The sequence below is a fragment of the Malus domestica genome, chromosome 02, assembly GCF_042453785.1.
Source record: "Malus domestica chromosome 02, GDT2T_hap1".
Classification (NCBI taxonomy): domain Eukaryota; kingdom Viridiplantae; phylum Streptophyta; class Magnoliopsida; order Rosales; family Rosaceae; genus Malus; species Malus domestica.
This window is the reverse complement of record NC_091662.1, coordinates 8,135,602-8,161,177: the sequence shown is the minus strand read 5'-3', so window position 1 is coordinate 8,161,177 and position 25,576 is coordinate 8,135,602. Positions and strand designations below refer to the sequence as shown.

At 40.0% G+C, this 25,576-nt stretch overlaps 1 protein-coding gene and 1 long non-coding RNA gene across 3 annotated transcripts; both read left to right on the top strand.

Moving 5' to 3' along the window:
• Positions 1-7,917: 7,917 nt before the first annotated feature.
• LOC139190383 (uncharacterized) lies at positions 7,918-11,688 on the top strand. Of its 2 annotated transcripts, none has more exons than XR_011574594.1 (2): positions 7,918-8,335; positions 11,442-11,688. It is a non-coding gene; the product is annotated as an uncharacterized lncRNA (long non-coding RNA). The 2 variants fall into 2 exon arrangements; XR_011574596.1 differs by lacking the exon at positions 11,442-11,688 and adding an exon at positions 8,422-9,281.
• Positions 11,689-11,784: 96 nt separating this feature from the next.
• Positions 11,785-12,408, top strand: LOC114822726 (uncharacterized). Its single transcript, XM_029097764.1, has 2 exons — positions 11,785-12,102; positions 12,166-12,408. Exons 1-2 carry the CDS (start codon positions 11,785-11,787, stop codon positions 12,406-12,408), a joined length of 561 nt encoding a protein of 186 aa, XP_028953597.1.
• Positions 12,409-25,576: the final 13,168 nt, after the last annotated feature.

Sequence of the window (25,576 nt, the reverse complement as noted above, 5' to 3'; positions counted from 1 at the left end):
CGAGAAACGGTGTTGGCATCATCGTGGACAAGACCTTGGTACAAGATGTTGTAGATGTCAAGAGGGTAGGAGATAGAATCATGGCAATCAAGATTGTAATAGGACAAGAACTTATCAATGTGATTAGTGCGTACGCACCTCAAGTAGGGTTGGATACGAGTTCGAAGGAGAAATTTTGGGAAGATCTTGGAGACTTGGTGCAAGGAATTGCTCAGACGGAGAAGTTATTTATAGGAGGAGATTTAAATGGACACGTGGGCAGGGAGACAGGCAACTATGGAGGTTTTCATGGTGGCCATGGTTTTGGGGAGAGAAACGAGGATGGGGAAGCTATCTTGGATTTTGCAATGGCATATGATCTCTTCTTAGCCAACACCTTCTTTAAGAAGAGAGAAGAACATGTGATCACCTACAAGAGTGGGTCGTCAAAAACACAAATAGATTTTCTTCTAATGAGGAAAGGGGATCGTACAACTTGTAAGGATTGTAAAGTTATACCAGGAGAGAGCGTGGCTAATCAACATCGCTTGTTGGTGATGGATGTACATATCAAAAGAGTAAGACAAAAGAACAAGACTTGGAAGTGCCCAAGGACTAGATGGTGGAATCTAAAAGAAGAAAAACAAGCCATTTTCAAAGAGAAGGTAATCACCCAATGTGTGTGGGATAGAGAGGGGGAAGCTAGCCAAATGTGGGATTCCATGGCTAGTTGTATCCGAAAAGTAGCTAAAGAGGTATTAGGAGAGTCCAAGGGCTTTGCCCCACACCAAAAGGAATCTTGGTGGTGGAATGAGGAGGTACAAACAAAGGTGAAGGCTAAGAAGGAATGTTGTAAAGCCTTATACAAGGAGAAGACTGATGAAAATGGTGAAAGGTATAGAAAAGCGAAGCAAGAGGCGAAGAAAGCTGTCAGAGAAGCTAAGTTAGCGGCTTACGACGATATGTATAAACGACTAGATACCAAAGAAGGAGAGTTGGATATCTATAAACTATCTAAAGCAAGGGAAAAGAAGACAAGGGACCTAAACCAAGTGAGGTGCATCAAGGATGAGGATGGAAAGGTTCTTGCTACAGAGAACGCGGTTAAAAACAGATGGAGAGGTTATTTTCATAATCTTTTCAATGAAGGACATGAAATGAGTGCTTCTTTAGGGGAGTTGAGTAACTCAGAAGAGTGTAGAAACTACTCTTTTTATCGTCGAATCCGGAAGGAAGAAGTGGTTGTAGCTTTGAAGAAGATGAAGCATAAAAAAGCAATAGGCCCAGACGATATACCAATCGAAGTGTGGAAACTTTTGGGAGAGACAGGTATAACATGGCTCACTGACCTTTTCAATAGGATTTTGAAAACGAAGAAGATGCCAAATGAGTGGCGAATGAGCACTTTGGTGCCTATCTACAAGAATAAGGGCGACGTACAAAATTGCATGAACTATAGGGGTATTAAGCTAATGAGTCATACAATGAAGCTTTGGGAGAGAGTCATTGAGCATAGATTGAGGCAAGAGACACGGGTTTCGGACAACCAATTCGGGTTCATGCCAGGGCGCTCAACCATGGAGGCAATCTATCTCTTACGAAGATTGATGGAAAGATATAGAGATGGGAAAAAGGATTTACACATGGTCTTTATAGATTTGGAAAAAGCGTATGATAGGGTCCCAAGAGACATTCTTTGGAGGATTTTAGAGAAGAAAGGAGTACGAGTAGCATATATCCAAGCTATAAAGGATATGTATGAAGGAGCAAAGACTGCCGTAAGAACTCATGAATGACAAACCGAAAGCTTTCCCATAACTGTAGGATTACATCAAGGCTCATCCTTAAGTCCTTACCTTTTTGCGTTGGTAATGGATGAGTTAACACGACATATTCAAGATGATATTCCTTGGTGTATGCTTTTCGCAGACGATATAGTGTTGATAGATGAAACTCAGGAAGGGGTAAATGCAAAGCTTAACCTTTGGAGAGAAGTGTTGGAATCTAAAGGTCTTCGCCTAAGCCGATCAAAGACAGAATATATGGAGTGCAAGTTCAGTGCAAATGGAGGCCAAAACGAGTTAGGGGTGAGGATCGGAGATCAAGAAATACCAAAGAGCGACCGTTTTCGTTACCTAGGATCTATCTTGCAAAAGAACGGAGAATTAGATGGAGATCTCAACCATAGAATACAAGCTGGATGGATGAAGTGGAAGAGTGCATCCGGCGTGTTGTGTGACCGCCGTATGCCACTGAAGCTCAAGGGAAAATTTTATAGGACGGCAATAAGGCCGGCGATGCTGTATGGCACAGAATGTTGGGCGGTGAAACATCAACACGTACACAAAATGGGTGTAGCGGAGATGAGGATGCTTCGTTGGATGTGTGGGCACACGAGAAAGGATAAGATTAGGAATGAGGATATCCGGGGTAAAGTAGGAGTAGCCGAAATTGAAGGAAAGATGAGAGAAAATCGGTTACGGTGGTTTGGACATGTGCAAAGAAGGCCTACTGACGTCCCGATTAGAAGATGCGACTATGGGACAGAGGTTCAGGGCCGAAGGGGTAGAGGAAGACCTAGGAAAACTTTGGAAGAGACTCTAAGAAAAGACTTAGAGTACTTGGATCTAACGAAGGACATGACACAGGATCGAGCACAATGGCGTTCTAAGATTCATATAGCCGATCCCACTCAGTGACTTGGATTTTCCAAGTCTCCAACCGAGAAGTTTTCCTCACTCAGGAAATTAAGGGAACACTACCCCAACCTACATGCTCCACTCAGAAAGCTTCAACATACAAGCTTTAACAAAAGAAAATTCAAAGAACTTAGCGTAGAAGGCTTTGGTGTATTTAACACAATACGTTGAAATGAAGGAAAGCTTATTTATTGATATCCCCGATAAGCTACAAATATGTACATATACATGAGTCAAAATAAGCACACAAGAGGGAGCATTCACAAAGGTTGCTTAGGAGAAGTCTCAGCAGTCGGTAGAGCCCCAGAAAGAGAAGGCACCGGAGGGGGATCATTTGGAGCCTCAGTACTGGACAGAACCCTAGAAGGAGGAGGCATCAGAGGTTGATCATTTGGAGCTTCATTACGCGGTACAGCCCCAGAAGACGAAGGCAATAAATGCCTTTGGAACAAACCCACAAATCTCTGATGATCAAGTAAAACCTGACCATCAGTTTCCTTCATCTGGTCAAGCTTCCTCTTCATGTTTGTAGCATAGTCATGTGCGAGCTGGTGCAACTGTTTATTCTCATGCTTGAGCCCTCTAATCTCCTGTTTGAGACTTATCACTTCAGCCGCCAATGATTCAACTTGGCGGGTTCGAGCAAATAGGCGTTGGGCCATATTAGACACAGAACCTGCACACTGAACACTGAGAGCCAGCGAATCCTTAACAGCTAACTCATCAGACCGTTTGGAAAGTAGTCTGTTATCTTTGGGAGTGAGAAGGTTCCTGGCCACCACCGCAGCGGTCATATCATTCTTCATCACGGAATCCCCAACGGTAAGAGGACCAGTAGGGGAGACGAAGGATGGGCGCCATATGTTGTCTGGAGAAGGCGGGGCTGCCTCTTCAACAAGGTTCAAGTCAAAACGACGGTCGGAGGGGCCAAACATTTTCAAATGTGTTGAAGAGAGAAGAGGTCGGACAAATCAAGATCTTAGAAGTGCAAGAATGAAGCTTCTACTGGTGGAGATTCAAGTGTGCTTTGGAACTTAATGCCAGCCCCTATAAAAATCTGCACTCGACGAAGCTTTAGAAATCGAAGAGGCGCATGCTCAGAAATCGAAGAGGCGTTTGCTTTCTCAAAAGCTGGGCTGCTTAGAGATCACGAGGGTTGATCTCAGAAATCGAAGAGGTGTTTGCTTTCTCAAAAGTTGGGCTGCTCAAAGACCACGAAGGCCGATCTCAAAAATCGAAGAGGCGCTCGCTTTCTCAAAAGTTGGGCTCCCCAGAGACCACGGGGGCCGATATCAGAAATCGAAGAGGCACCTACTTTTCCAGCCTTTTCCAGCCTTGTCAGCACCTGTCACACGCACACTCAGTTTTGCGGAAATTATGGGCATTCTGTCAAAGACTTCTGGGGAAGTAGAAAACACATGAATCTTACTGTTCAATCACCCACTTCCCACACGCAACAATAGCTCATGGGTACCACAGATAACTTTGCTAAAGTTCTCTGCCAAAGTTGAGCACGTGAAGCTTGCAGCTCCTACTACATCGCTCTGACCAAGAAGGGTAAAAGAATAGCAAAGAAACAGCACTAACAAAGTTTAGACCCATAAATTTTAAAGGTCTAGCTACCATATTATTACCCACAAGGGTAAAGGAACAGTACCACTGCTGGATAATTGGAAAGTCCCTGTGTGTCAACCTCTGTGCTTCGTGGCAAGGTAGACTAGCAAACATGCCCAACCTTTACTCACATTCGAGAAAACACTCCCAATAAGATTGCTTGCTCCAAAATCGAAGAGGCACCGTCCTCCGAATCTCGAGAGCCAGACTCCCAACATGACTACTTTCTTAAAAATCGAAGAGAGGGTAAAGGAACAGTACCATTGCTGGATAATTGGAAAGTCCCTGTGTGTCAACCTCTGTGCTTCGTGGCAAGGTAGACTAGCAAACATGCCCAACCTTTACTCACATTCGAGAAAACACTCCCAACAAGATTGCTTGCTCCAAAATCGAAGAGGCACCGCCCTCCGAATCTCGAGAGCCAGACTCCCAACATGATTACTTTCTCAAAAATCGAAGAGACACTGCTCCCCGAATCTCGAGAGCCAGACCCCCAGCATGATTGCTTTTTCAAAAATCGATGAGGCATCGTTCTCCGAATCAATCGAAGAGGCGCTCGCTTTCTCAAAAGCTGGGCTGCTCAGAGACCACGAGGGCCGATCTCAGAAATCGAAGAGGCACCTACTTTTCTAGCCTTGTCAGCACCTGTCACACGCACACTCAGCTTTGCAGAAATTATGGGCATTCTGTCGAAGACTTCTGGTGAAGTAGAAAGCACATGAATCTTACTGTTCAATCACCCACTTCCCACACGCAACAATAGCTCATGGGTACCACAAATAACTTTGCCAAAGTTCTCTGCCAAAGTTGAGCACGTGAAGCTTGCAGCTCCCACTACATCGCTCTGACCAAGAAAGGTAAAAGAATAGCAAAGAAACAGCACTAACAAAAGTTTAGACACATAAATTTTGAAGGTCTAGCTACCATATTATTACCCACAACTGTAAAGGAACAGTACCACTGCTGGATAATTGGAAAGTCCCTGTGTGTCAACCTCTGTGCTTCGTGGCAAGGTAGACTAGCAAACATGCCCAACCTTTACTCACATTCGAGAAAACACTCCCAATAAGATTGCTTGCTCCAAAATCGAAGAGGCACCGTCCTCCGAATCTCGAGAGCCAGACTCCCAACATGACTACTTTCTCAAAATCGAAGAGAGGGTAAAGGAACAGTACCATTGCTGGATAATTGGAAAGTTCTTGTGTGTCAACCTTTGTGCTTCGTGGCAAGGTAGACTAGCAAACATGCCCAACCTTTACTCACATTCGAGACAACACTCCCAACAAGATTGCTTGCTCCAAAATCGAAGAGGCACCACCCTCCGAATCTCGAGAGCCAGACTCCCAACATGATTACTTCCTCAAAAATCGAAGAGACACTGCTCTCCGAATCTCGAGAGTCATACCCCCAGCATGATTGCTTTCTCAAAAATCGAAGAGGCATCGTTCTCCGAATCTCGAGAGCCAGATACCACAGACCACTTTTTCAAAGTGCTCTGACAGAGTTAAAACATGTGAAACTGGCAGCTCCCACTACCGTGCTATGACCAAGCAGGGTAAAGGAATAGCATTACTACTTGTTGTTAGGGAGACTCCTATATATGTCGACCTCCATCCCCAACGGACAGGCAGACCTGCAAAAATGCTCAACCCTTCATCATATCTGAGAGGGCACTCCCAACGAAGCCTTTCGAAATATTCAGCTTTCTTTCCCCCCGATAATACCTCTGCAAACAAGCTATACTAGAGCAAGAATATCTCATATCATCAGGGTTAAAAGCAAGAGTATCCCATATCATGCTTTTTCCCTGTCTTTTCTTTTGGCCTTGTTTTTACCTGCAAGACAAGGAGAAAGAGAGCAATCAGTCAGCACTTGGAATCAAGCTTCCAGCCAGGAACTGACTGCCTGGAACCCCTTACCTGATTACTTACCTGGCATTGCTCTCGAGTACTCATCTTCAACATCTTATGTTTCCAGGGAAGATTCCGCATCTGCTTGAGGAACAGATAGGGCAAGTGCGAAGGATACAAGGAAGCATGTGGAGACAAGCGTAACAGCACACGTGCCGATACATTCATTACTCTGTCAAAAACAAAAGTATCCCATATCAGCAGGGTGGAACGTACTCTAGATTTGATGGACTTGTTTTGACCCTCAAATTCTTCAATCGGCCTTATACTCTGGAGAAAACCAGAAAACCCTCCAGCTCAGTTCAAGAATAAGCCTGTGGAAAGTTACTTCTTCAAAAGCAAAAGTATCTCATATCATATCTTCTCATTTTTCTTCTCTTTATCCTTCATGCTGCTGCAAGATGGGGAGAAGGTGAACAATCAGTCGGAGCTCTGATTGCTTACCTTGTCTGTCACCTCTTTCAGCAGACCCCCTAGCTCGGCGACTTGGGGGACTCCTACTACATGGTTTGTATCGCGCTTGACCAAGCCTGAAACTACAAGTAAGCTTCAAGTGAAATTGATACATTACCTTGTGCATCTCCACCAGTTAAAGATACCACCCCTGGATGGAGGAAGAGTACTTCCAGAGAAGATGCCACATCTACCTATGAGACAGATAAGGCAAGTCAAGACGACACCACACTCCGATACTTAGAAGTTTCGTGATTACGAGATCATTCTCCCACAATATTTCCTAATGTCATTTGTACTAAATCATTCACTTGTACTCACTAAATGAGAGCTTGAACCTATGTACTTGTGTAAACCCTTCACAATTAATGAGAACTCTTCTATTCCGTGGACGTAGCCAATCTGGGTGAACCACGTACATCTTGTGTTTGCTTTCCTATCTCTATCCATTTATATACTTATCCACACTAATGACCGGAGCAATCTAGCGAAGATCATAAAAAGCGATCGTTTTCGCTACCTAGGATCTATCTTGCAAGAGAACGGAGAATTAGATGGAGATCTCAACCATAGAATACGAGCTGGATGGAAAGAGTGCATCTGGCGTGTTGTGTGACCGTCGTAGGCCACTGAAGCTCAAGGGAAAATTTTATAGGACGGCAATAAGGCTAGCGATGTTGTATGGCACAGAATGTTGGGTGGTGAAGCATCAACACGTACACAAAATGGGTGTAGCGGAGATGAGGATGCTTCGTGGGATGTGTGGGCACACGAGAAAGGATAAGATTGGGAATGAGGATATCCGAGGTAAAGTAGGAGTAGCCGAAATTGTAGGAAAGATGAGAGAAAATCGGCTCCGGTGATTTTGAACATGTGCAAAGAAGGCCGACTGACGCTCCGGTTCGAAGATGTGACTACGGGACAGAGGTTCAGGGCCGAAGGGGTAGAGGAAGACCTAGGACAACTTTGGAAGAGACTCTAAGAAAAGACTTAGAGTACTTGGATCTAACGGAGGACATGACACAAAACCGAGCGCAATGGCGTTCTAGGATTCATATAGCCGACCCCACTTAGTGGGAAAAGGCTTTGTTGTTGTTGTTGTTGTTGTATATAACTAATTGAATAAAAATCGCGAACTCGTTTCAAGAGTGAAAGGTGAAACGTCAAACAACTCAAACTTGTTCTTATAGACTTCAAAAAAAAAAATGTCTATTCCTTTTGTCGCACTCTACGGACTGCCAAACACCAAACCTGAACGGCTAACCATTTGGCCTTTGTCGCATTCTCCAAACAAACACCAAATCCTAAGCCCCCTTGTTTACTTTAGGACCACACTTCAAAGGCACACCTAAAACAACCAAATTCTCACGGTCGGCCCTACATCTAGTCCCTCACTGACCACCCGCGTCCAAGTAAATGCAACCAGAGCCGCCAATCCTTCTTCCAAATGCCACTTAACTGATTGCCTCCACAAACGAAGGGAGGAGGAGAAAGCAGACGTCCCCATTGGCGGTTTTGACTCACGGGTTTTCTCTCCGCCCACCCACACGAACACCTAAATCATCAAATGGGAAAACTTGTTGGGCGTTCGAGCTCTTTCAGTGTCAGTCTGTCAGACGCAGATTTCAGTTTCAAACACAGATGGCAAGTTTCCCAACTCTTCAGTCCCAAAACTTTCAGGTAAGTTAAACTTTATTGGGTAATTGTTTTTTGTTGTTGTTTGGGTGTTTTTTTTTTCTTTCAAATGATAGTTTTTATTATATTAGATATTAAATTAACTACCGACGAAATTCGAGCTCACGCCAATATGCAAGGGCTCAACATCTTTCCACCACGGTAATAAAGGTCCACTTGTTGTTGTTTTGGTGTTTGGTTGCTAAGAAAATTGGAGGGAATGAGAAAGTTTATAATCATTAATGAATAAGAATATACTAGAATTTTCATATTAACTTTTGGTTATAATTATTATAAATTTAAAAAATTGATTATATTCCGTATGTGTTCAAATTTTGATTATTTTTCAAATTTCTCAAATAAAGGAGACACACATGATTTACCTCGATCTCATCCTTTGTTATCTAGAGGAAGTTCAAATGTTGTTCGATCTTTCCAGGCACAGTCGAAACCGCCTTGGAACTTCATTTTAGAACCACTCAAATACAAATGATATAATATACATTATATACAACAAATATATATTTGTATAGACCTCGAATTTGAGATATAATTAAATCACAATATGAATAATTAAGTGAAATTGTAAACAAAAAGAAAAGGGTAAATTACATAGTAGCCCCTCAAGTTTGAGGTCTATTGCAATCTTATACAACATCTTTAAAACATTTCACTTTCATACCTTAAGTACTATTTTATTTCAATTTCATACAACCGTTACATTTTCCATCCATGAATCTGTTAAATGCTGACACGGCTGCCACATATATGCCACGTGGCTGCCAAATGTCTGCCACGTGGCAAATAAAATAAATTTTTTTTTTAAACCTGAATTTTCTCAACCAAAAAAATAAAAAATGAAACCCACATCAGCAAGAAGAAGAAGAGGAGGGAGGAAGAAAGAAAAAGAAAAAAAAATAGAAACCCACTGCAAGAAGAAGAAGAGGAAGAAGAGATCGGGGTGGGGGGAGGGTCGCTGGGCGCCCAGGGGGGGGGAGACGGGAGGAGGGTCGTCGGAGGAAGGAAAAAAACGAAACCTAGATATGCAAGAAGAAGAAGAAGAAGAAGAGGGAGGAAGGGAGTTGGGTCGGGGTGGGGGCGCGCAGGGGGGGTGGGGGACGGGAGGAGGGTCGTCGGAGGAAGAAAATCAAAAAAAAAAAAAAAAAGAAACCCAGATCTGCAAGAAGAAGAAGAGGGAGGAAGGGAGTTGGGCGCGGGGGGAAGAAGAAGAAGAAGAAGAGGGAGGAAGGGAGCTGGGTTGGGGTGGGGGGAGGGTCGCTGGGGGGGGGAGACGGGAGGAGGGTCGTCGGAGGAAGGAAAAAAAAAAGAAAAAGAAACCCAGATATGCAAGAAGAAGAAGAAGAAGAAGAGGGAGGAAGGGAGTTGGGTCGGGGTGGGGACGCGCGGGGGGTGTGGGGGACGGGAGGAGGGTCGTCGGAGGAAGAAAATCAAAAAAAAAAAAAAGAAACCCAAATCTACAAGAAGAAGAAGAGGGAGGAAGGGAGTTAGGTGCGGGGGGAAGAAGAAGAAGAAGAAGAGGGAGGGAGGGAGCTGGGTGGGGGGGGGGGAAGGGAGCTAGGTCGGGGTGGGGGGAGGGTCGCTGGGCGCAGGGGGGACGATAGGGGGTTCTTCTTCTTCTTCTTCTTGTCGCTAGGGGAGGGAGGGGGGAAGGGAGCTAGGTCGGGGTGGGGGGAGGGTCGCTGGGCGCAGGGGGGACGGGAGGGGGTTCTTCTTCTTCTTCTTCTTGTCGCTAGGGGAGGGACAAATTTTTTTTTTCTTTCTTTTCCTCCTTCTGATCGCTGGTTGCAGATATGGGTTTCAGTTTTTTTTTTGGTTGAGAAAATTCAGTTTTTTTTAAAAAAAAATTAAAAAATTATTTTATTTGCCACGTGGCAGACATTTGGCAGCTACGTCAGCATTTAACAGATCCATGGATGAAAAATGTAACGGTTGTATGAAATTGAAATAAAATAGTACATGAGGTATGAAAGTGAAATGTTTTAAAGATGTTGTATAAGATTGCAATAGACCTCAAGCCTGAGGGGCTACTATGTAATTTACCCAAAAGAAAATCACAACATATATCAATAACTTGTTTTATGCAGATAATGGCTTGTAGTACCAATCACTTAAGACATAAATACAATCCCACACCAGATCAGTAGTTCGTGGACGTCTATCTTGCAGAGTACAACTATCTAATCTAAATTCTTGAACTTAAACTTAGATTCGTAGCGAAGTGAAGTTTGTTTCTTAGTAAAAGAATAAAAAGAATGTTTGAATGAATGATTACGTTTATGATATTTAAGCCATATTTATAATGGCTTAAACCAATATATGTGTTTGTTTCAAGTCGGTCTAATCCTTTGAAAAGAGTTGTAACTGTTTACTGAAAACAGTCTTATTTAAAAAAAAAATGAATGAAAAAAAAACATAAAAACTTATCTTTTATATATTAATATGTACCCAAGCCCAAGCCCAAGATCCATAGGCCAGGCTTATTTCAGTCCGTACAGTTGACGGGTTTTTCATTTAATATTGTGTATTTTTCTATTTATTTCAAGACGGAGGATGCAATCCGTAATATTAAACAGAAAACCCAACTACCGTAGGGACTGCACCAGCTGCATATCAAGAAAAATACACAATATTGTCATTGGTTAGAAGTGGACGGTTGCTCTTGCTCCTCCTCTATGTGATAGGTATACTGATATCAATATGCCTCCTCTTTTGATGATCCGGTGGCTCCGAAGACAAGGAATGTCGTTCTCGTCTTGGTTACACGTTCCATATAACTCCTCCTCTCGCTTCAAAGACAAAAAGACCAGTATAAATAAAGAGATATAAACTTGGAGGAAAACTATAAACGCAAATAAAAAAAGTTAACTTGATATCACTCCAAAATATAAATAATTTGGGATATATATTATCAAAACGTAATTTTATTTGATTTGATTTGCTTTTGATTTTACAAATGACAAATAGATGAAAATTTTGATTTGGTGTTGATTAATAAGATTTAGTATGATTTTAGTATCATGAGGAGATAACAATGTAGTAAATATGGCCGCTTGAATCAACTTGATTGATCTTTACCCTCATAATTTTACAGGTCTCTATTCTTATATGTTACTTTGTTGAGAAAGTCAAGGATCATCATCAAGTTACTTGCCAATATTATGAGTCAATCAACGATATCAAGGATTAATATATTGTAATTGATTACATTCCTATCTTGTATTATAAGTTGTCAATTAGTAGCTAGTTAGTAGGAATTGATTGTAAACATATGGCTACATATGGTAGTATTGTACAAAGAATCAAATTAATGAGAATTGGTGAATTACCACCTTTCAAAATTCACATGGTACCAGAGCCCTTCCTAGCTTCTTAGTTCTTTTTTTCCTTGGGTTATGGTGGAGGATTCAACATCTGGCATTGAAACAAAATTAGCAATGGCCAAACTTGAACCCTCTAGTGATCCTGCTAGTCCTTTCTATGTTCATCATTCCGATCACCTTGGAATGTTGCTCGTTTCAACCAAACCTACCGGTGAAAATTATGGCACTTGGTGTCGTTCCATGTCAATTGCCCTCAATGTGAAGAACAAATTAGGGTTTGTTGATGGAAGTGTCGAACAACCATCTGCAAAGGCAAAGCCCACAGAATCTGCTCTTTGGCAACAGTGCAACGACATGATCCTTATGTGGATTCTCAATACATTTTCCGGCGACCTAGCCACTAATGTGGAGTACATGATGACAACCAAAGACGTTTGGGATGATCTTCGATAACGTTTTTCTCAACAAAACGTGTCTCGTCTCTTTGAAATCCAGTGTGACCTTGCACGCCGTACACAGAGTCAACAACCTATCAATGTGTATTTCACCAAGCTTAAAGGTTTGTGGGATGAGATGGATTCTTACCAAACTTTAACACCGTGTTCTTGTGGGGTTGTTCAATCCAACAATGAACAGGTGGAGAGAACCAAGGTTTTGCAGATTTTAATGGGGTTAGACGACTCGTATTCTCTGATTCGTGGGCAGATTTTGCTTATTCAGCCATTGCCTTCGATTTGATCCGTCTAATTCATGTTGACGCAAGAAAAGAAACAAAGAAACATGATTGTTGGGCCTAGCTTAGTTGAACCTGCAGCCATGGCTATTCGAACAAGCAGTGGAAACAATAGCAACTATGGAAAAGGGAAATCATCTGAGAGGAAACCATTGCATTGCTCACACTGCGATAAGGACCATCACGTTATTGAAACGTGTTGAAAGCTCCATGGATACATGTCGGGGCACCATCTTCATGGTCAGTCCAGTGGTTCGAGCAGTTTTAGGGGGCGCGATGACAAGCCGAGTGACAAACCTGCTGTTAATAATGTGGCATCCACCGTTGCACCGTCCTCTATGCCCAACCTCACCACCAAACAATTCCAGCAACTTTTATCCATGTAAGCCAAAAGCTGGGCCTTGATTCCAAGGCAAATATAACATGTGGGCCTTCTTCTTTCCAATGGGTTATAGATAGTGGTGCCATTAACCACATATCTAGTCTCCTATTGACTAATGCAACCTCAAATCCACCTCTACCATCAGTGGCATTACCTAATGGGACTCGGTTCCCATAAACTCTGTTGGCACCTACAATTTTGGTTCCAAAATATCTCTTCATAATGTTCTTGGCATAGCTCCTTTTTTTTTTATCAACCTAATTTCCATTGGTCGGATAACTCAATCATTGAGATGCTCGGTAACTTTTTATCCTGATTTTTGTATTTTACAAGACCTGGAGACGAGGACGATGATTTGTTGGGGGCATCAGCGTAATGGGCTTTACTATTTGGTGGACTCCAAAAGGCGGGACATCACCTACAACTACCTCATCTCCCAAGGTATTTTCCATCACGTGGCACTGTCGACTTGGTCACCCTTCACCCTTGACACTCCAACTGTTAGCTAAACATTTTCTTGAAATTTGCCATTCTGAAAATAAACCTTGTGACATTTGCCCTTTGGCAAAACAAACTCGATTGTCTTTCGGATTAAGTCATATTAATACTAAGCATGCTTTTGAACTTATACATTGTGATATTTGGGGACCACATAGAGTAGCATTCCGTTCAGGTGCTCGTTATTTCCTTACTATTGTTGATGATTTTACGCGTTACACTTGGGTTTATCTCAGGCGTCATAAATCAGACACCCAATCTTTGCTTAAATCTTTCATTGCCTATGCCGAAACACAATTTCACCACAAAATTAAAACCATTAGAACTGACAATGGTGGCGAATTTGTTTCTAAGCATACTTTCTTTAATGACCATGGCATACTTTTTCAACGCTCTTGTGTTTCCATCCCTCAACAAAATGGGGTTATGGAGCATAAGCATAGACATATTCTCCAAACCACACGGGGTTTGCATTTTCAGTCACATATTCCCTTGCACTTTTGGGATGAATGCATTCTCACATCCATTTACCTCATTAAATGCATTCCTACCCTTCTCTAATCGGGCCTTACGCCCTATGAGAAATTATTTGGTCACCCTTATTCATAAAACCATTTACGCACCTTTGGGTGTTTAACCTATGCCACTAATCTTCACCCACAACATAAGTTCGATGCTCAGGCTAAAAAATGTGTTTTCATTGGGTATCCTTTCGGGCAAAAAGCTTACAAATTATATAATCTTAATTCCAAACAAAGTTTTACAAGTCAAGATGTCACATTTCATGAGACTATTTTCCCATTCCACAAAAATCCCCAAGCCAAAACAGTTACCTCGGACCCAAATCTAGGCATTCCACCAAGCCCAATCTCATCTCCACCCACTCCAGCTCCTTACCTATTAGACCACCAAATTGCCAAGCGAGGCTTTTCTCTTGGCCCAACACCAGTCCCAAATATACCCACCTCTGCCACTGATGGGCTCGACCAAGTCTCAACCCTTCCTGATGTGCCTGCTGTCTCCTTGGACCCGTGTCCAGCACCTTCCCAGCCTGCAGCTGCATCCCCTGCCCCTTTGCGACATTCCAGTAGCATCCAAGTTCCGTCAAAATCAAAGTTAAAATAAATGTTAAATCATGATTTTTGGTTCATAACCGTCGAAAAGTTTTGTCCCGTTACTTAATCTCTAAATGTTTATGTTTTGCGATTTTTAGCTATGTGATCTTGAAGCATATACAAACAAGTTTGACGGTTGGATCGTTGAAATTACTTTCGTAGAATGTGTATCCCATCAAAACATAACTCGACCAGATATTACATATTCAATTCATTTATTGAGTATATTCATGCAATCACCTCAAAAGTCTCATTATGAAGTTGCCCTATGCATCTTGAAGTATTTGAAAGGCACACCAGGGCAAGGCATGATGTTTCCCTCTCAAAATTCATTGAAGTTAAAGGAATATTGTGATTCTGATTAGGCAGGATGTTCTATCACTCTTCGTTCAACTATTGGTTATTGCGTTTTCCTTGGAAATGGCCTTATTTCATGGAAAAGCAAATGGCAGAAAACCGTATCCTTATCTTCTGCTGCAAATATAGATCCATGGCAACATGATGTTGTGAGCTTGCATGGCTCCAAAGCCTTTTTCGAGATCTTCAAATTCAAGACCAAAGGCCAGCTACCTTGTTATGCGACAATCAAGCCGCTCTTCATATTGCGGCAAATTCGGTGCTTCACGAGCGAACAAGGCACATTGAGATTGATTGTCACTTTGTTCGAGATAAGATCATGGAAGGAAAAATTGTGACGGGATTTGTTCATTCCATATCACAACTTGCTGATTTGTTCACTAAAGCTCTTGGGGAGGAAAGATTTCATTCTTTGCTAGGCAAGTTGGGAGTTCGCAACACTCACTCACCAACTTGAGGGGGGAGTGTTGAGAAAGTCAAGGATCATCATCAAGATACTTGCCAATATTATGAGTCAATCAACGATATCAAGGATTAATATATTGTAATTGATTACATTCCTATATTGTATTATAAGCTGTCAGTTAATAGCTAGTTAGTAGGAATTGATTGTAAACATATGGCTACATATAGTAGTATTGTACAGAGAATCAAATTAATGAGAATTGGTGAATTACCACCTTCCAAAATTCACATACTTTCTTGCAGATTCTTTCATTCACATATCTGAAAAAGGCCTAGATTTAACTAAAAAGGTACACATCATATTTAAACTGCCTTTCGTTTGGATGCTCGACCGTTGTGGTTTCCATGTTTTTGTGATTTCTAGAATATTATGAGTCAATCAACGATATCAAAGATTAATATATTGTAATTGATTACATTCCTATCTTGTATTATAAGCTGTCAATTAATAGCTAGTTAGTAGGAATTGATTGTAAACATATGGCTACATATAGTAGTATTGTACAGAGAATCAAATTAATGAGAATTGGTGAATTACTACCTTCCAAAATTCACATACTTTCTTGCAGATTCTTTCATTCACATATCTGAAAAAGGCCTGGATTTAACTGAAAAGGTACACATCATATTTAAACTGCCTTTCGTTTGGATGCTCGACCGTTGTGGTTTCCATGTTTTTGTGATTTCTAGAATATTAGCCCTTCAATTTATAGACCTATCCATTTTTGTTCTCATTTGTCAACAGACTGATGAAGAGGCAATGACTTCTATTGAATCAACCTTATCCTTCTACGTTCTCTTTCGATTCTGATGGTAACATTTTACTGAAGTTAGTTCAAGTGGAAGAGTTGTGAGTCATATAGTGTCGCTTCAGCTTTGCGGTCAAACTCATAGAGTATGATGGTGGATCAAGGTGAGTGAAATAAAGGAAAGAAATATGAAATAGTTTACAAAATAAATAACTTATGTTGGTGCTTGATAAATTGGGCTGAAACGAATAGTTCTTTTTAGGTTTTATCTACTCTGTCTCATTTTTTGCTATATTAATATGAAGTTATGAAGTTTGTTTTCCTTCCATTGTTGTTTGTTTTAATTAATTAGAATCTGGTTTTATTAGGGCTGGTTTGGTATTGCTGTGCTTTGAAAAAAAGCTGCTGTGAGAATAAGCGGCTGTGCTGTGAGAATAAGCGGCTGTGAAATAAATCAGCAGAGCGTTTGGTAAACTTTTTTGTAAAAGTGCTTTTGGAAAAAAAAAAAGCAGTCTGATAGTGGGTCTTTTCATTAAAGGAGCACTGTAGCTCCGTGTGCTTTGAAAAAAAGTCAGTTTTCCAAAGCTGCAAATAGCAGCTTCAGCTTTTTTCTTTGATTTCAGCTTATTCTCACAGCAGCTTCCAAAATAAGCCATTTTTTTTCAGTTTACCAAACACCTAAAACCCTCACAGCTTTTTTTCACAGGTGCTTTTTTTTTAAGCACCTCACTCCCAAACTAGGTCTTAGTCAAGGGCTGTGGCTTACTCACTTACAGTCACATGTATGTTTAGGATACAAATATGGCTTCTGCAGATTGAAAACGAATATTATATTACTTAGAAGGCAAATGTTGTAGAGAAGAAATTATAACTAATTGCTATTGTACCAGAGATCACATTCAAAGATTCAACAATTCATCACCAAATTGGGACGATGGAAAGGTATGGATTTAGAGGTAATGTTGAATTGCTTATGAAATGTTTGATGCAAGTTTTATAGTTTTTCTGATTCAACTTGTCAGGATTAAGTGATGTTAGTTATGGAACTATTTTTTGAGTTAAATTGTTGTAGAAGCTTTAATTTCTCCATTGCTGGCATTTGAGGACTAAATTGGAAGTTCCTAGATGGTTGTTTGGAAGTCCGTTGCTTATGCTTTTTCACAATAATGTACAAACCAGCTTAGCTTGGTGGATTTCTATTGATTTCCGCTTTCATTTGATTTATAGACGATTTTATAATGTAGAAACGACTTTCAATTTATTTGATTAGCTTGATGGTGTTTCTGTTTTTTATTGATGATATTTTTAGATTTTAGGCAAGAGGAGCAAGTGTAAGTGATTGACTGAGCATCTGATCCAAATGTTATATCTATGTGTATTTTTCATTTATAATTTTTTGTTGAAGAGTTGGGAAAAGTTATATCTATGTGTATTTTTCATTTATAATAGACCAAATGTAGCATTATTTAATATTAATTTGCGTCTTATTATTTATCCGTTTGTCTAAATTTGAAGATATAAGATGAGTGAGGCCTGTTAGTTTGTTAGGGAAGTGGGCTGGTCCTCTTAACGGAGTCTGAATCTCCTTTCTTCTAAATTAGGTTAATTTAGAATATGGTTTTGTTAAAAGATATATACATAAAAAAATTAAATGCAAATAACGCTTTACGGTAGTAGCGGATATAAATAATATCTATGCTACCTGATACTAGTTCGGTTCCTACCAATTCTTCCTAACAACTAACTTTGTAATTACTCACTAACGCTCTTGCTTTACTATTGAAATACTTAAAATTTTTAGATATAAGCTGAATTTAATTATAGGCCACACTGATTTCAACAGCTCAAATTTTTAATCATAGCTTGCAAAATGCAAACTGACCCAAAAAGAATTGAAATAGGTCAGTGCCACCTTTGCTTATAAAGAGATATGGGCTTAAACATAGAACCCATCATCTCCCAACCCACCCAAATACCCAATCACATTTTATTAGGGAAATGATTTTTGTAATGCAGTTTCATTTTTCTCCCTGCACTCTCTGAGTCTCTGTTTGTTTTAATTTATAATTTACTTATTTAATGGCTTAGGAAAAAAAGTGCAGAGGAAAATGTAAGTGTGAAAGTATAAATGATTAACAAAATTTGAGGTTGGCAAGAGAATATATCCTATTTTATATTTGAGCTCAAAGAGGGACTGCTAGTCTGAGTTCAAATGATATGATATGAGATGAATGAAGTGAATATATGACTTAAAATCTTTGAGTAACATTTTTCTTTACCAAATAATTTTTAGTGTAATGGTACTTTTCTTTTTAAAAGTTAAAAGAAGTCAATAAATTCGATTCTTTCGTCTCTCGGTAACTTGATCAGTTCATTACTCAACTACATGATTAAAGAGATTATGTGAAATAATGTTTCGTATTTCATTTCTTAATCAATAAGGAATTACAATCAGGTTTATATACACTTCTGTAAAATAGCTTAGTGACTAATTAAGTTTAGTTAACTAACTAAACTAGGATTAGTTACATGGACAGTTGTAACAAACTTATAACAGTATTACAGCTAGCTATTATGTAGCTCTTTACACCCCCTCAAGCTGATCGGAGGAGGACCGAGAGAAAGCTTGGACTGAAGATATTGAAACCGAGCTTTAGACAAGGATTTGGTATGAATGTCAGCAACCTGATGGTGAGTATGGATGTATTGCACACGAAGCAGTTGGGCAAGAACAAGTTCACGAATATAATGATAATCAATTTCCACATGCTTTGTGCGAGCATGGAAAACCGGATTAGAAGCCAGAGAGATCGCAGAGATGTTGTCACACCAGATTGTAGGAATAGTAGAAAGAAGGAAAGCCACATCTTGAAAAATTTTGCACACCCAAGTGAGTTCAGCTGCAGTGTGTGCGAGAGATCGATATTCAGCTTCGGTAGAAGATCGAGCAACAGTATGTTGCTTTTTGGCACTCCAATTATTAAATTTCTACCCAAATAGATGCAGTAACCACTGGTGGACCGTCGATCAAATACACAACCTGCCCAATCAGCATCAGAGAAAGCTGTAAGATGCAATGGACCTTTCTTGAACCACATACCTTGAGCAATGGTACCCTTTAAAAAGCGGAGGATTCGTTTGACAGCTTGAAAGTGTGAATCCCTTAGACAATGAAGAAATTGGCAGACTTGATTCACTGCAAAGGAAAGATCAGGTCTTGTCCAAGTGAGGCACTGGAGGGCCCCAACTATGGATCTGTACTCTGTTGGATCAGCCAATGGAGCACCAACATGATCAAGTTTCTGTGTGCCTAAAGGAGTACCACATGGCTTGCAGCCTTCCATATGTGTCTTGACTAAAAGATCCAAAGCATACTTGTGCTGAGAGAGAAATATACCCTCAGAGGATCGGTGCACTTCGAGGCCAAGAAAGTAATGTAAAGGGCCTAAATCCTTGACTGGAAACAAGGAACTGAGTTGATGAATAAAGGATTGACACAGAGAAGTATTGGGGCCAGTTACCAGAATATCATCCACATATACAAGCACAATCACAGGAGATGGTTGAAGTTTCACAAATAGAGAACAATCAGATTGAGAATTTGTGAAACCGAGGGAGACCAGAGTGTGAAACAACTTATCATACCATGCCCGAGGAGCTTGCTTTAATCCATAAAGAGATTTGTTAAGCTTGCAAACATAGGTAGGCTTGGAGGAATCAACGAAACCGGGGGGTTGTTGCATAAAGACTTCTTCTTGAAGAGTACCATGGAGAAATGCATTGCTTATGTCAAGTTGGTTTAAAAACCAATTATGTTGCACAGCAAGAGTAAGCAGAATACGAATTGTAACCGGTTTTGCAACCGGACTGAATGTTTCCTTGAAATCAATGTCTTCCTTTTGATGGTAGCCTTTAGCAACAAGCCGGGCTTTGAATCTGTCAACTGAGCCATCTGGTTTCCGTTTGATACGAAATACCCACTTGCAGCCGACCAGATTTTGATGGGGAGATGAAGGTACAAGAGTCCAGGTGTCTGTGGATTGAAGGGCCTGAAACTCTTCAAGCATGGCTTTTTGCCAGTGTTCATGTTTGGAGGCTTGTAGAAATGTGGTAGGGACAAACGAACTTAGATCAATGGGATGTTTAATAGCAGCCAAAGCTTTTGGCTTGAAAATGCCAGCTTTAGATCTTGTGAGCATGTGATGATGATTGAGAGGAGCTGAAACCAAAACTGGAGGAGGCAAAGTGGAATGCTCCTGAGAAGTAATTGGTGATGAAGGCTGCTGGGAGTGTGGTTGATGGGGTGAAGAGTGTGTACTTTGTCCTGGAAGGGAATGCGATGCTGGAGGTACAGATGGGCTTAAGTGAGGAAATGGCAGGAGAAATTCAGTTGGCATAGTGGATGGAGCAGAAGAATCCCACTGAGAAGAACCTCTAGGATGTGAAGGGAGATCACTGAATGGAAAATGATCTTAATTAAAGATAACATGTCGTGAGATATAGAGCCGGTTGGAGTGAACATCAAAACACCGATAACCTTTATGTTGAAAACTATATCCCAGAAAAACACATTGTGTACTTTTACCATCTAGCTTGCAATGCACATAGGGCTTGAGCCACGGATAGCAACTACATCCAAAAACCTTCAGCTTGGAATAGTCAGGAGGCTTGTGGAAGAGAATTTCCCATGGAGATTTGTATGAACCAAAAATAGGCATCCGATTGATAAGATATAGAGCAGTAGAGAATGCCTCTACCCAGAATATGTGTGGAACTTTAGAACGAACAAGAAGTGTCCGGGCAGTCTCAGTGAGATGTCGGTGCTTGCGTTCAACACATCCGTTTTGCTCAGGTGTGTGAGGACAGCTAAGTTGACGAGAAATACCATGCTTGTGTAAAAAGGAACAAAATGCAGAACTTGTAAATTCACCCCCTGAATCAGATCTGAAAGTCTTGATTTTATTCCCAAGCAGATTTTCAACATAGGTTTTGAAAGTTACAAAGATAGACAGGACTTCAGACTTTGCTTTTAAAGGAAACAACCAGCTATATTTGCTAAACTCATCCACAAAGAGTACATAGTACTTATAACCACTGAGAGATGATACTGGACAGGGACCCCAGACATCACAATGAACTAACTCCAAGCTATGAGAGACAGTATAAGTACTATATGAAAATGGCAATTTGTGAATTTTGCCAATGGCACAGTCTGTACAAAAAAAATGAAACAGAAGCAGAACTATCAGGAACAAGTTTATTAGTATGCAGAATTCTTCGGAGAATAGCGGTGGAGGGATGACCAAGCCTGTTATGCCATTGCTGTAAAGAAACTTTAGTGCTAACTAGAGCAGTAGGTGAAGCTTTGAGTGGTTGGCCTTGTAAGGGATAGAAGCCATTCTTAACTGGGCCCCGAAAAAACATCTTCCCAGTGAAACGGTCCTTGATAACAGAACCATCAGAATCAAGGGTTAAGGAGCAATAATTATCCCTTAAAAACTGATACGCAGAAAGCAAATTAAATTGCATCATTGGGACATGAAGAACATTGTTTAAGCGAAAATTAGCATGGGGAGTTTGAAGAACAGAGGAACCTATATGCTGAATGGCCATACCTTTACCATCACCAACATAGACTTTATCTTCACCAGAGTACGGAGTGGGAGAAGAGATTGCTGCAATATCGTTAGTAACATGCGCAGTAGCTCTAGAGTCCAGAAGCCATGGAGACTGGGAAGAAGAAGCAGTATTGACACACATAGCAGCAAGCTGAGCAGGTGGAATTTTGCCAGCAAAAGCATGATTCATTCGAGCATAACAATCAATAGCCTCATGATCAAAGGAATTGCGGATTTGACAGGGAGACCGGGTGCCAGAATTGCGACTGTAACTACCAGAATTACAAGTGAAGTTGCCAGAATATCGATTAGAGGTACCATTGCCAGTGCCACAATTGTTGTAATTGCCACGATAATTGCCACTGCCTCGATTGTTTTTCTGAAAGTTACCCCGATTACGATTGTTGCGCTGAAAATTGGTACGATTATTAGAATTCCCATATGCTTGTGAGAAGGAGGGAGTAGGTAAAAGACCGTGCTGAACTTGTGAAGTTTGAGCAACAAAGGCTTGGAATGGTTCGGCAACCGCAGATGAAGGAGCTTTTTTCTTCCGAAGCATGAAAAGTTCTTTGTTCATTAGAAGACCATGAAGCTCATCTAAGGAAGTAGATGAAATGTGAAGCATGATAGAATCAATGAATGATTCATAATCATTAGAGAGACCATTAAGCGTGACAGCAATGAGATCTAGTTCAGAAATTGGGGCTCCGGCAGACATAAGAGCATCTGATATACCTTTGATACGCTGTAGATAATCAGAAATTGAGAGATCACCTTTCTGAATTGCATGAAGACGCGATCGGAGCTGATGAATGTGAGCAGCCGTGACTCCACCAAAACGCTGTTCAAGATTCTGCCATAATTCTCGAGATGAAGTAACACCGACGGTAAACGGAATTAAGTCTTCAGAAAGAGTAGAATTCAACCAAATTAGGATATTTTGATCCTTTTCATACCAGATCTCGAAATTAGGGTTAGGAATTTCAGAAGTCACACCAGAAGGATCAGGAAGAAAGGGCGGTGGACATGTCTCAGATCCATCGATAATCCCAGTAAGCTTGTATCGGCGGAAGATCGGAGCAAAAAGAGCTCTCCAAGCCAGATAATTATCCTTCTTAAGCTTTGTAGGAACCATACAACTGATGTTCTGGATGGAAATCGAAGAAACCAGAGAAGAATTGGAAGAATTAGGGTTCATCGGAGCAGACGGTGAGGAGAGGGGAGGAGGAACAATTTCTGGATCTACAGGCGAAGAGGTAGAAGACGCCATGAAATCGATCAGGAACTTAAGCAAGAAATGCAAAGATTGAAGCAAATGCGATCAGAGAGATGAAGAATTGCAGAGGAAGGTAGGATCGGTGCGTGAGCTGAAAGGCGGTTGATACCATATGTGAAATAATGTTTCGTATTTCATTTCTTAATCAATAAGGAATTACAATCAGGTTTATATACACTTCTGTAAAATAGCTTAGTGACTAATTAAGTTTAGTTAACTAACTAAACTAGGATTAGTTACATGGACAGCTGTAACAAACTTATAACAGTATTACAACTAGCTATTATGTAGCTCTTTAGAGATGAGAGAGGAAAGGAATAGTAGAATGCACAGAAATTTCAGCTTAATGGCTTCCAAACTTGAAAGGCATTACAATTCCACCCCAAGGACGGTCCGACAAATCGCATCAAAGAGAAAGCAAAGATTTACTCTAAAAACATTCAAACGATCCCAATGTCGATTAATTTAGCAGCTCAGCTGTGGTGTGGTCCCCGCCCTAACCTCCATAGTTCTTCTTCCATGACTTTCTTTAGCCTATTTTAAGAAAAAGAAGGAACCAGAGGTTATGTTGAAAAGATGAATCCAACAGTTTAATATTGCACATGAAAGTAGCAAGGAACATGGTTGCCTCCATTGTTCATGAAATCTCTTTGCCGGTCCGTATGACTAGCCCTACACCATCTTTTTGGTCACAAATTCATTGATAGAGACATGATAAAGCTAGTACATGCACATATACTAATACATACAATTCTTAATAGTTAAAATTTAGGAAAACTGATGAAAATGACTTGAAAACTTTGAGTTTTAACGAAAATGACAAAATAAAGGGTAAAAAGAATAGTACCAGGATTGACTTTTTAGTGTAAAAATATGGTTTTTCGTTAAAGTGAACAGTACCGTGAGTTTTTCGTTAAAGTTTCTTAAAATTTAAGTATCGAGTTTGGCTTCTATAGTGCGTATTATTTAATTTTTTTGAGCGAATACATATTATTATTGGGAACTTCAACGAAAGGCTTATGGTACTGTTCACTTTAACGAAAAACCACATTTTTACACTAAAAAATCAATCCTAGTACTATTCACTTTACCCTTTATTTTGTCTTTATCGTTAAAACTCAAAGTTTCCAAGTCATTTTCATTAGTTTTTCTATTATTTAATGGTACAACTCTTTTTCATTTTCTTATTAATCTGTTTATTATGCAAGAGGTTGGTTTAATTTAGGTCATCCACCATTCGTATCACTCAATGATACGTAATACGAAAATAGAATCCTTATATGTCAACTCTACCTTTCATAAGAAATGAGATAAACAACGACCAAGATCTTATTCTTGGCCTCTTATTTTCCTGTTACCTAAAAAAATGAATTTAAGATGTAGGATTTAACACAAGCCAAGTTTATGACTGACAATTATATGTATGGAATTGAACTGAAAACGATGATACAAAGGCATTGATCACATTGGTCCTTAAACTTAATTAGTAAACTTCATCAGAAAGAAACTTATGAGATAATATTTATTAAGCCATCGTGCATGAGGGGTGATAATATTAATGGGATCGATAATATTGCTAAATAACATGCAAAATATTATGAAAGAAGAAATATATAAATAAATATGCATGGCTCAGCTTAGCTTCGTTTGGCACTTGCATGTTACACGTACAGTCAGCCAATGCAATAAGCTGATGAGAAGCGCGTTTTCTGATATGGACTGCTTTTTCTAAACGCAAAAGCAATTGGGGCAAAATCCGAGCAAACGCAAGCTGTAAAACGCGTCCTCTCCTTCTTCTTTAAAGCTCATGAGCCATTCTTCTTCGAGGCTTTAATGCTTTATGGAAAAGGACTTTCACTTGATGCAAGTATTATATTCCATTTCATTTAATTCAGAAAATGACACTTTAGTTCGACACATATTTTGCTCGCTTCACTTTCCTTCAATATCTGCTCTCAAATATTGTCGGTTTACAATCTTCATCTACGTGAAAAAAAAACATTTGCTTTTCGTTTTCAACAGTGAAATTGGAATACATCTCATCATGGTGAAGTTTTTCGATATAGTTGTAACTCTGTCACGTGATGTTATGAATTTTCTTGTGTTATAATTAATGTGTAAGAATGATCCGTTAATTAATACTAAGCTTTAAACACACTTATCAACTCTTTACTTTATCCATATTATAACACATGAATTAGTATTACTAAGTAATAATATCATCATGCACAGAAAAATTTCTTGTCAAGATGGAATGCATGAGTCAATTGAGTCCACACTTATTCAGTAGTTGCATATATAATGCTTTGTCTTAATTAATATTGAATTTGATCACCTATTCTTTCTATCCATGTGGAACTATCCCCGCTTGTTAATTTATTTTTCGACCTAAATTTTTTTTTTCTACCAAAGTGGAATTGACGATAACATTCAAATCTTCCAAACTTTGATTTCTCTTTCAACGTGGATGAATTTGATCATACATACATTACCAATATTGATCTAAGAATATCAATATTCTTTTCTCCTTCTTTTTCTATTCTAGATTTGCAGTTGGGATCTGAGTTGTTAAGTTAGTAGCATTTAGCCAAGAGGAGTTATGAAAAGGAAAAGGATAAAGAGAGGAAGAAAATGTTCCTTTCTAGCTTTAGACTTGTCTATTCATTGATGCATGTGCCTTCATATGGCTTCTTCACTGGTACATTCAATAAGG

Excerpts from the sequence above, each read along its gene's own strand:
- LOC114822726 (XM_029097764.1), top strand. The coding sequence starts at position 11,785 with ATGGCCAAACTTGAACCCTCTAGTGATCCTGCTAGTCCTTTCTATGTT. Across the intron at positions 12,103-12,165 it reads ACATGATGACAACCAAAGAC|TGTGACCTTGCACGCCGTAC; the intron begins GTTTGGGATGAT and ends TTTGAAATCCAG.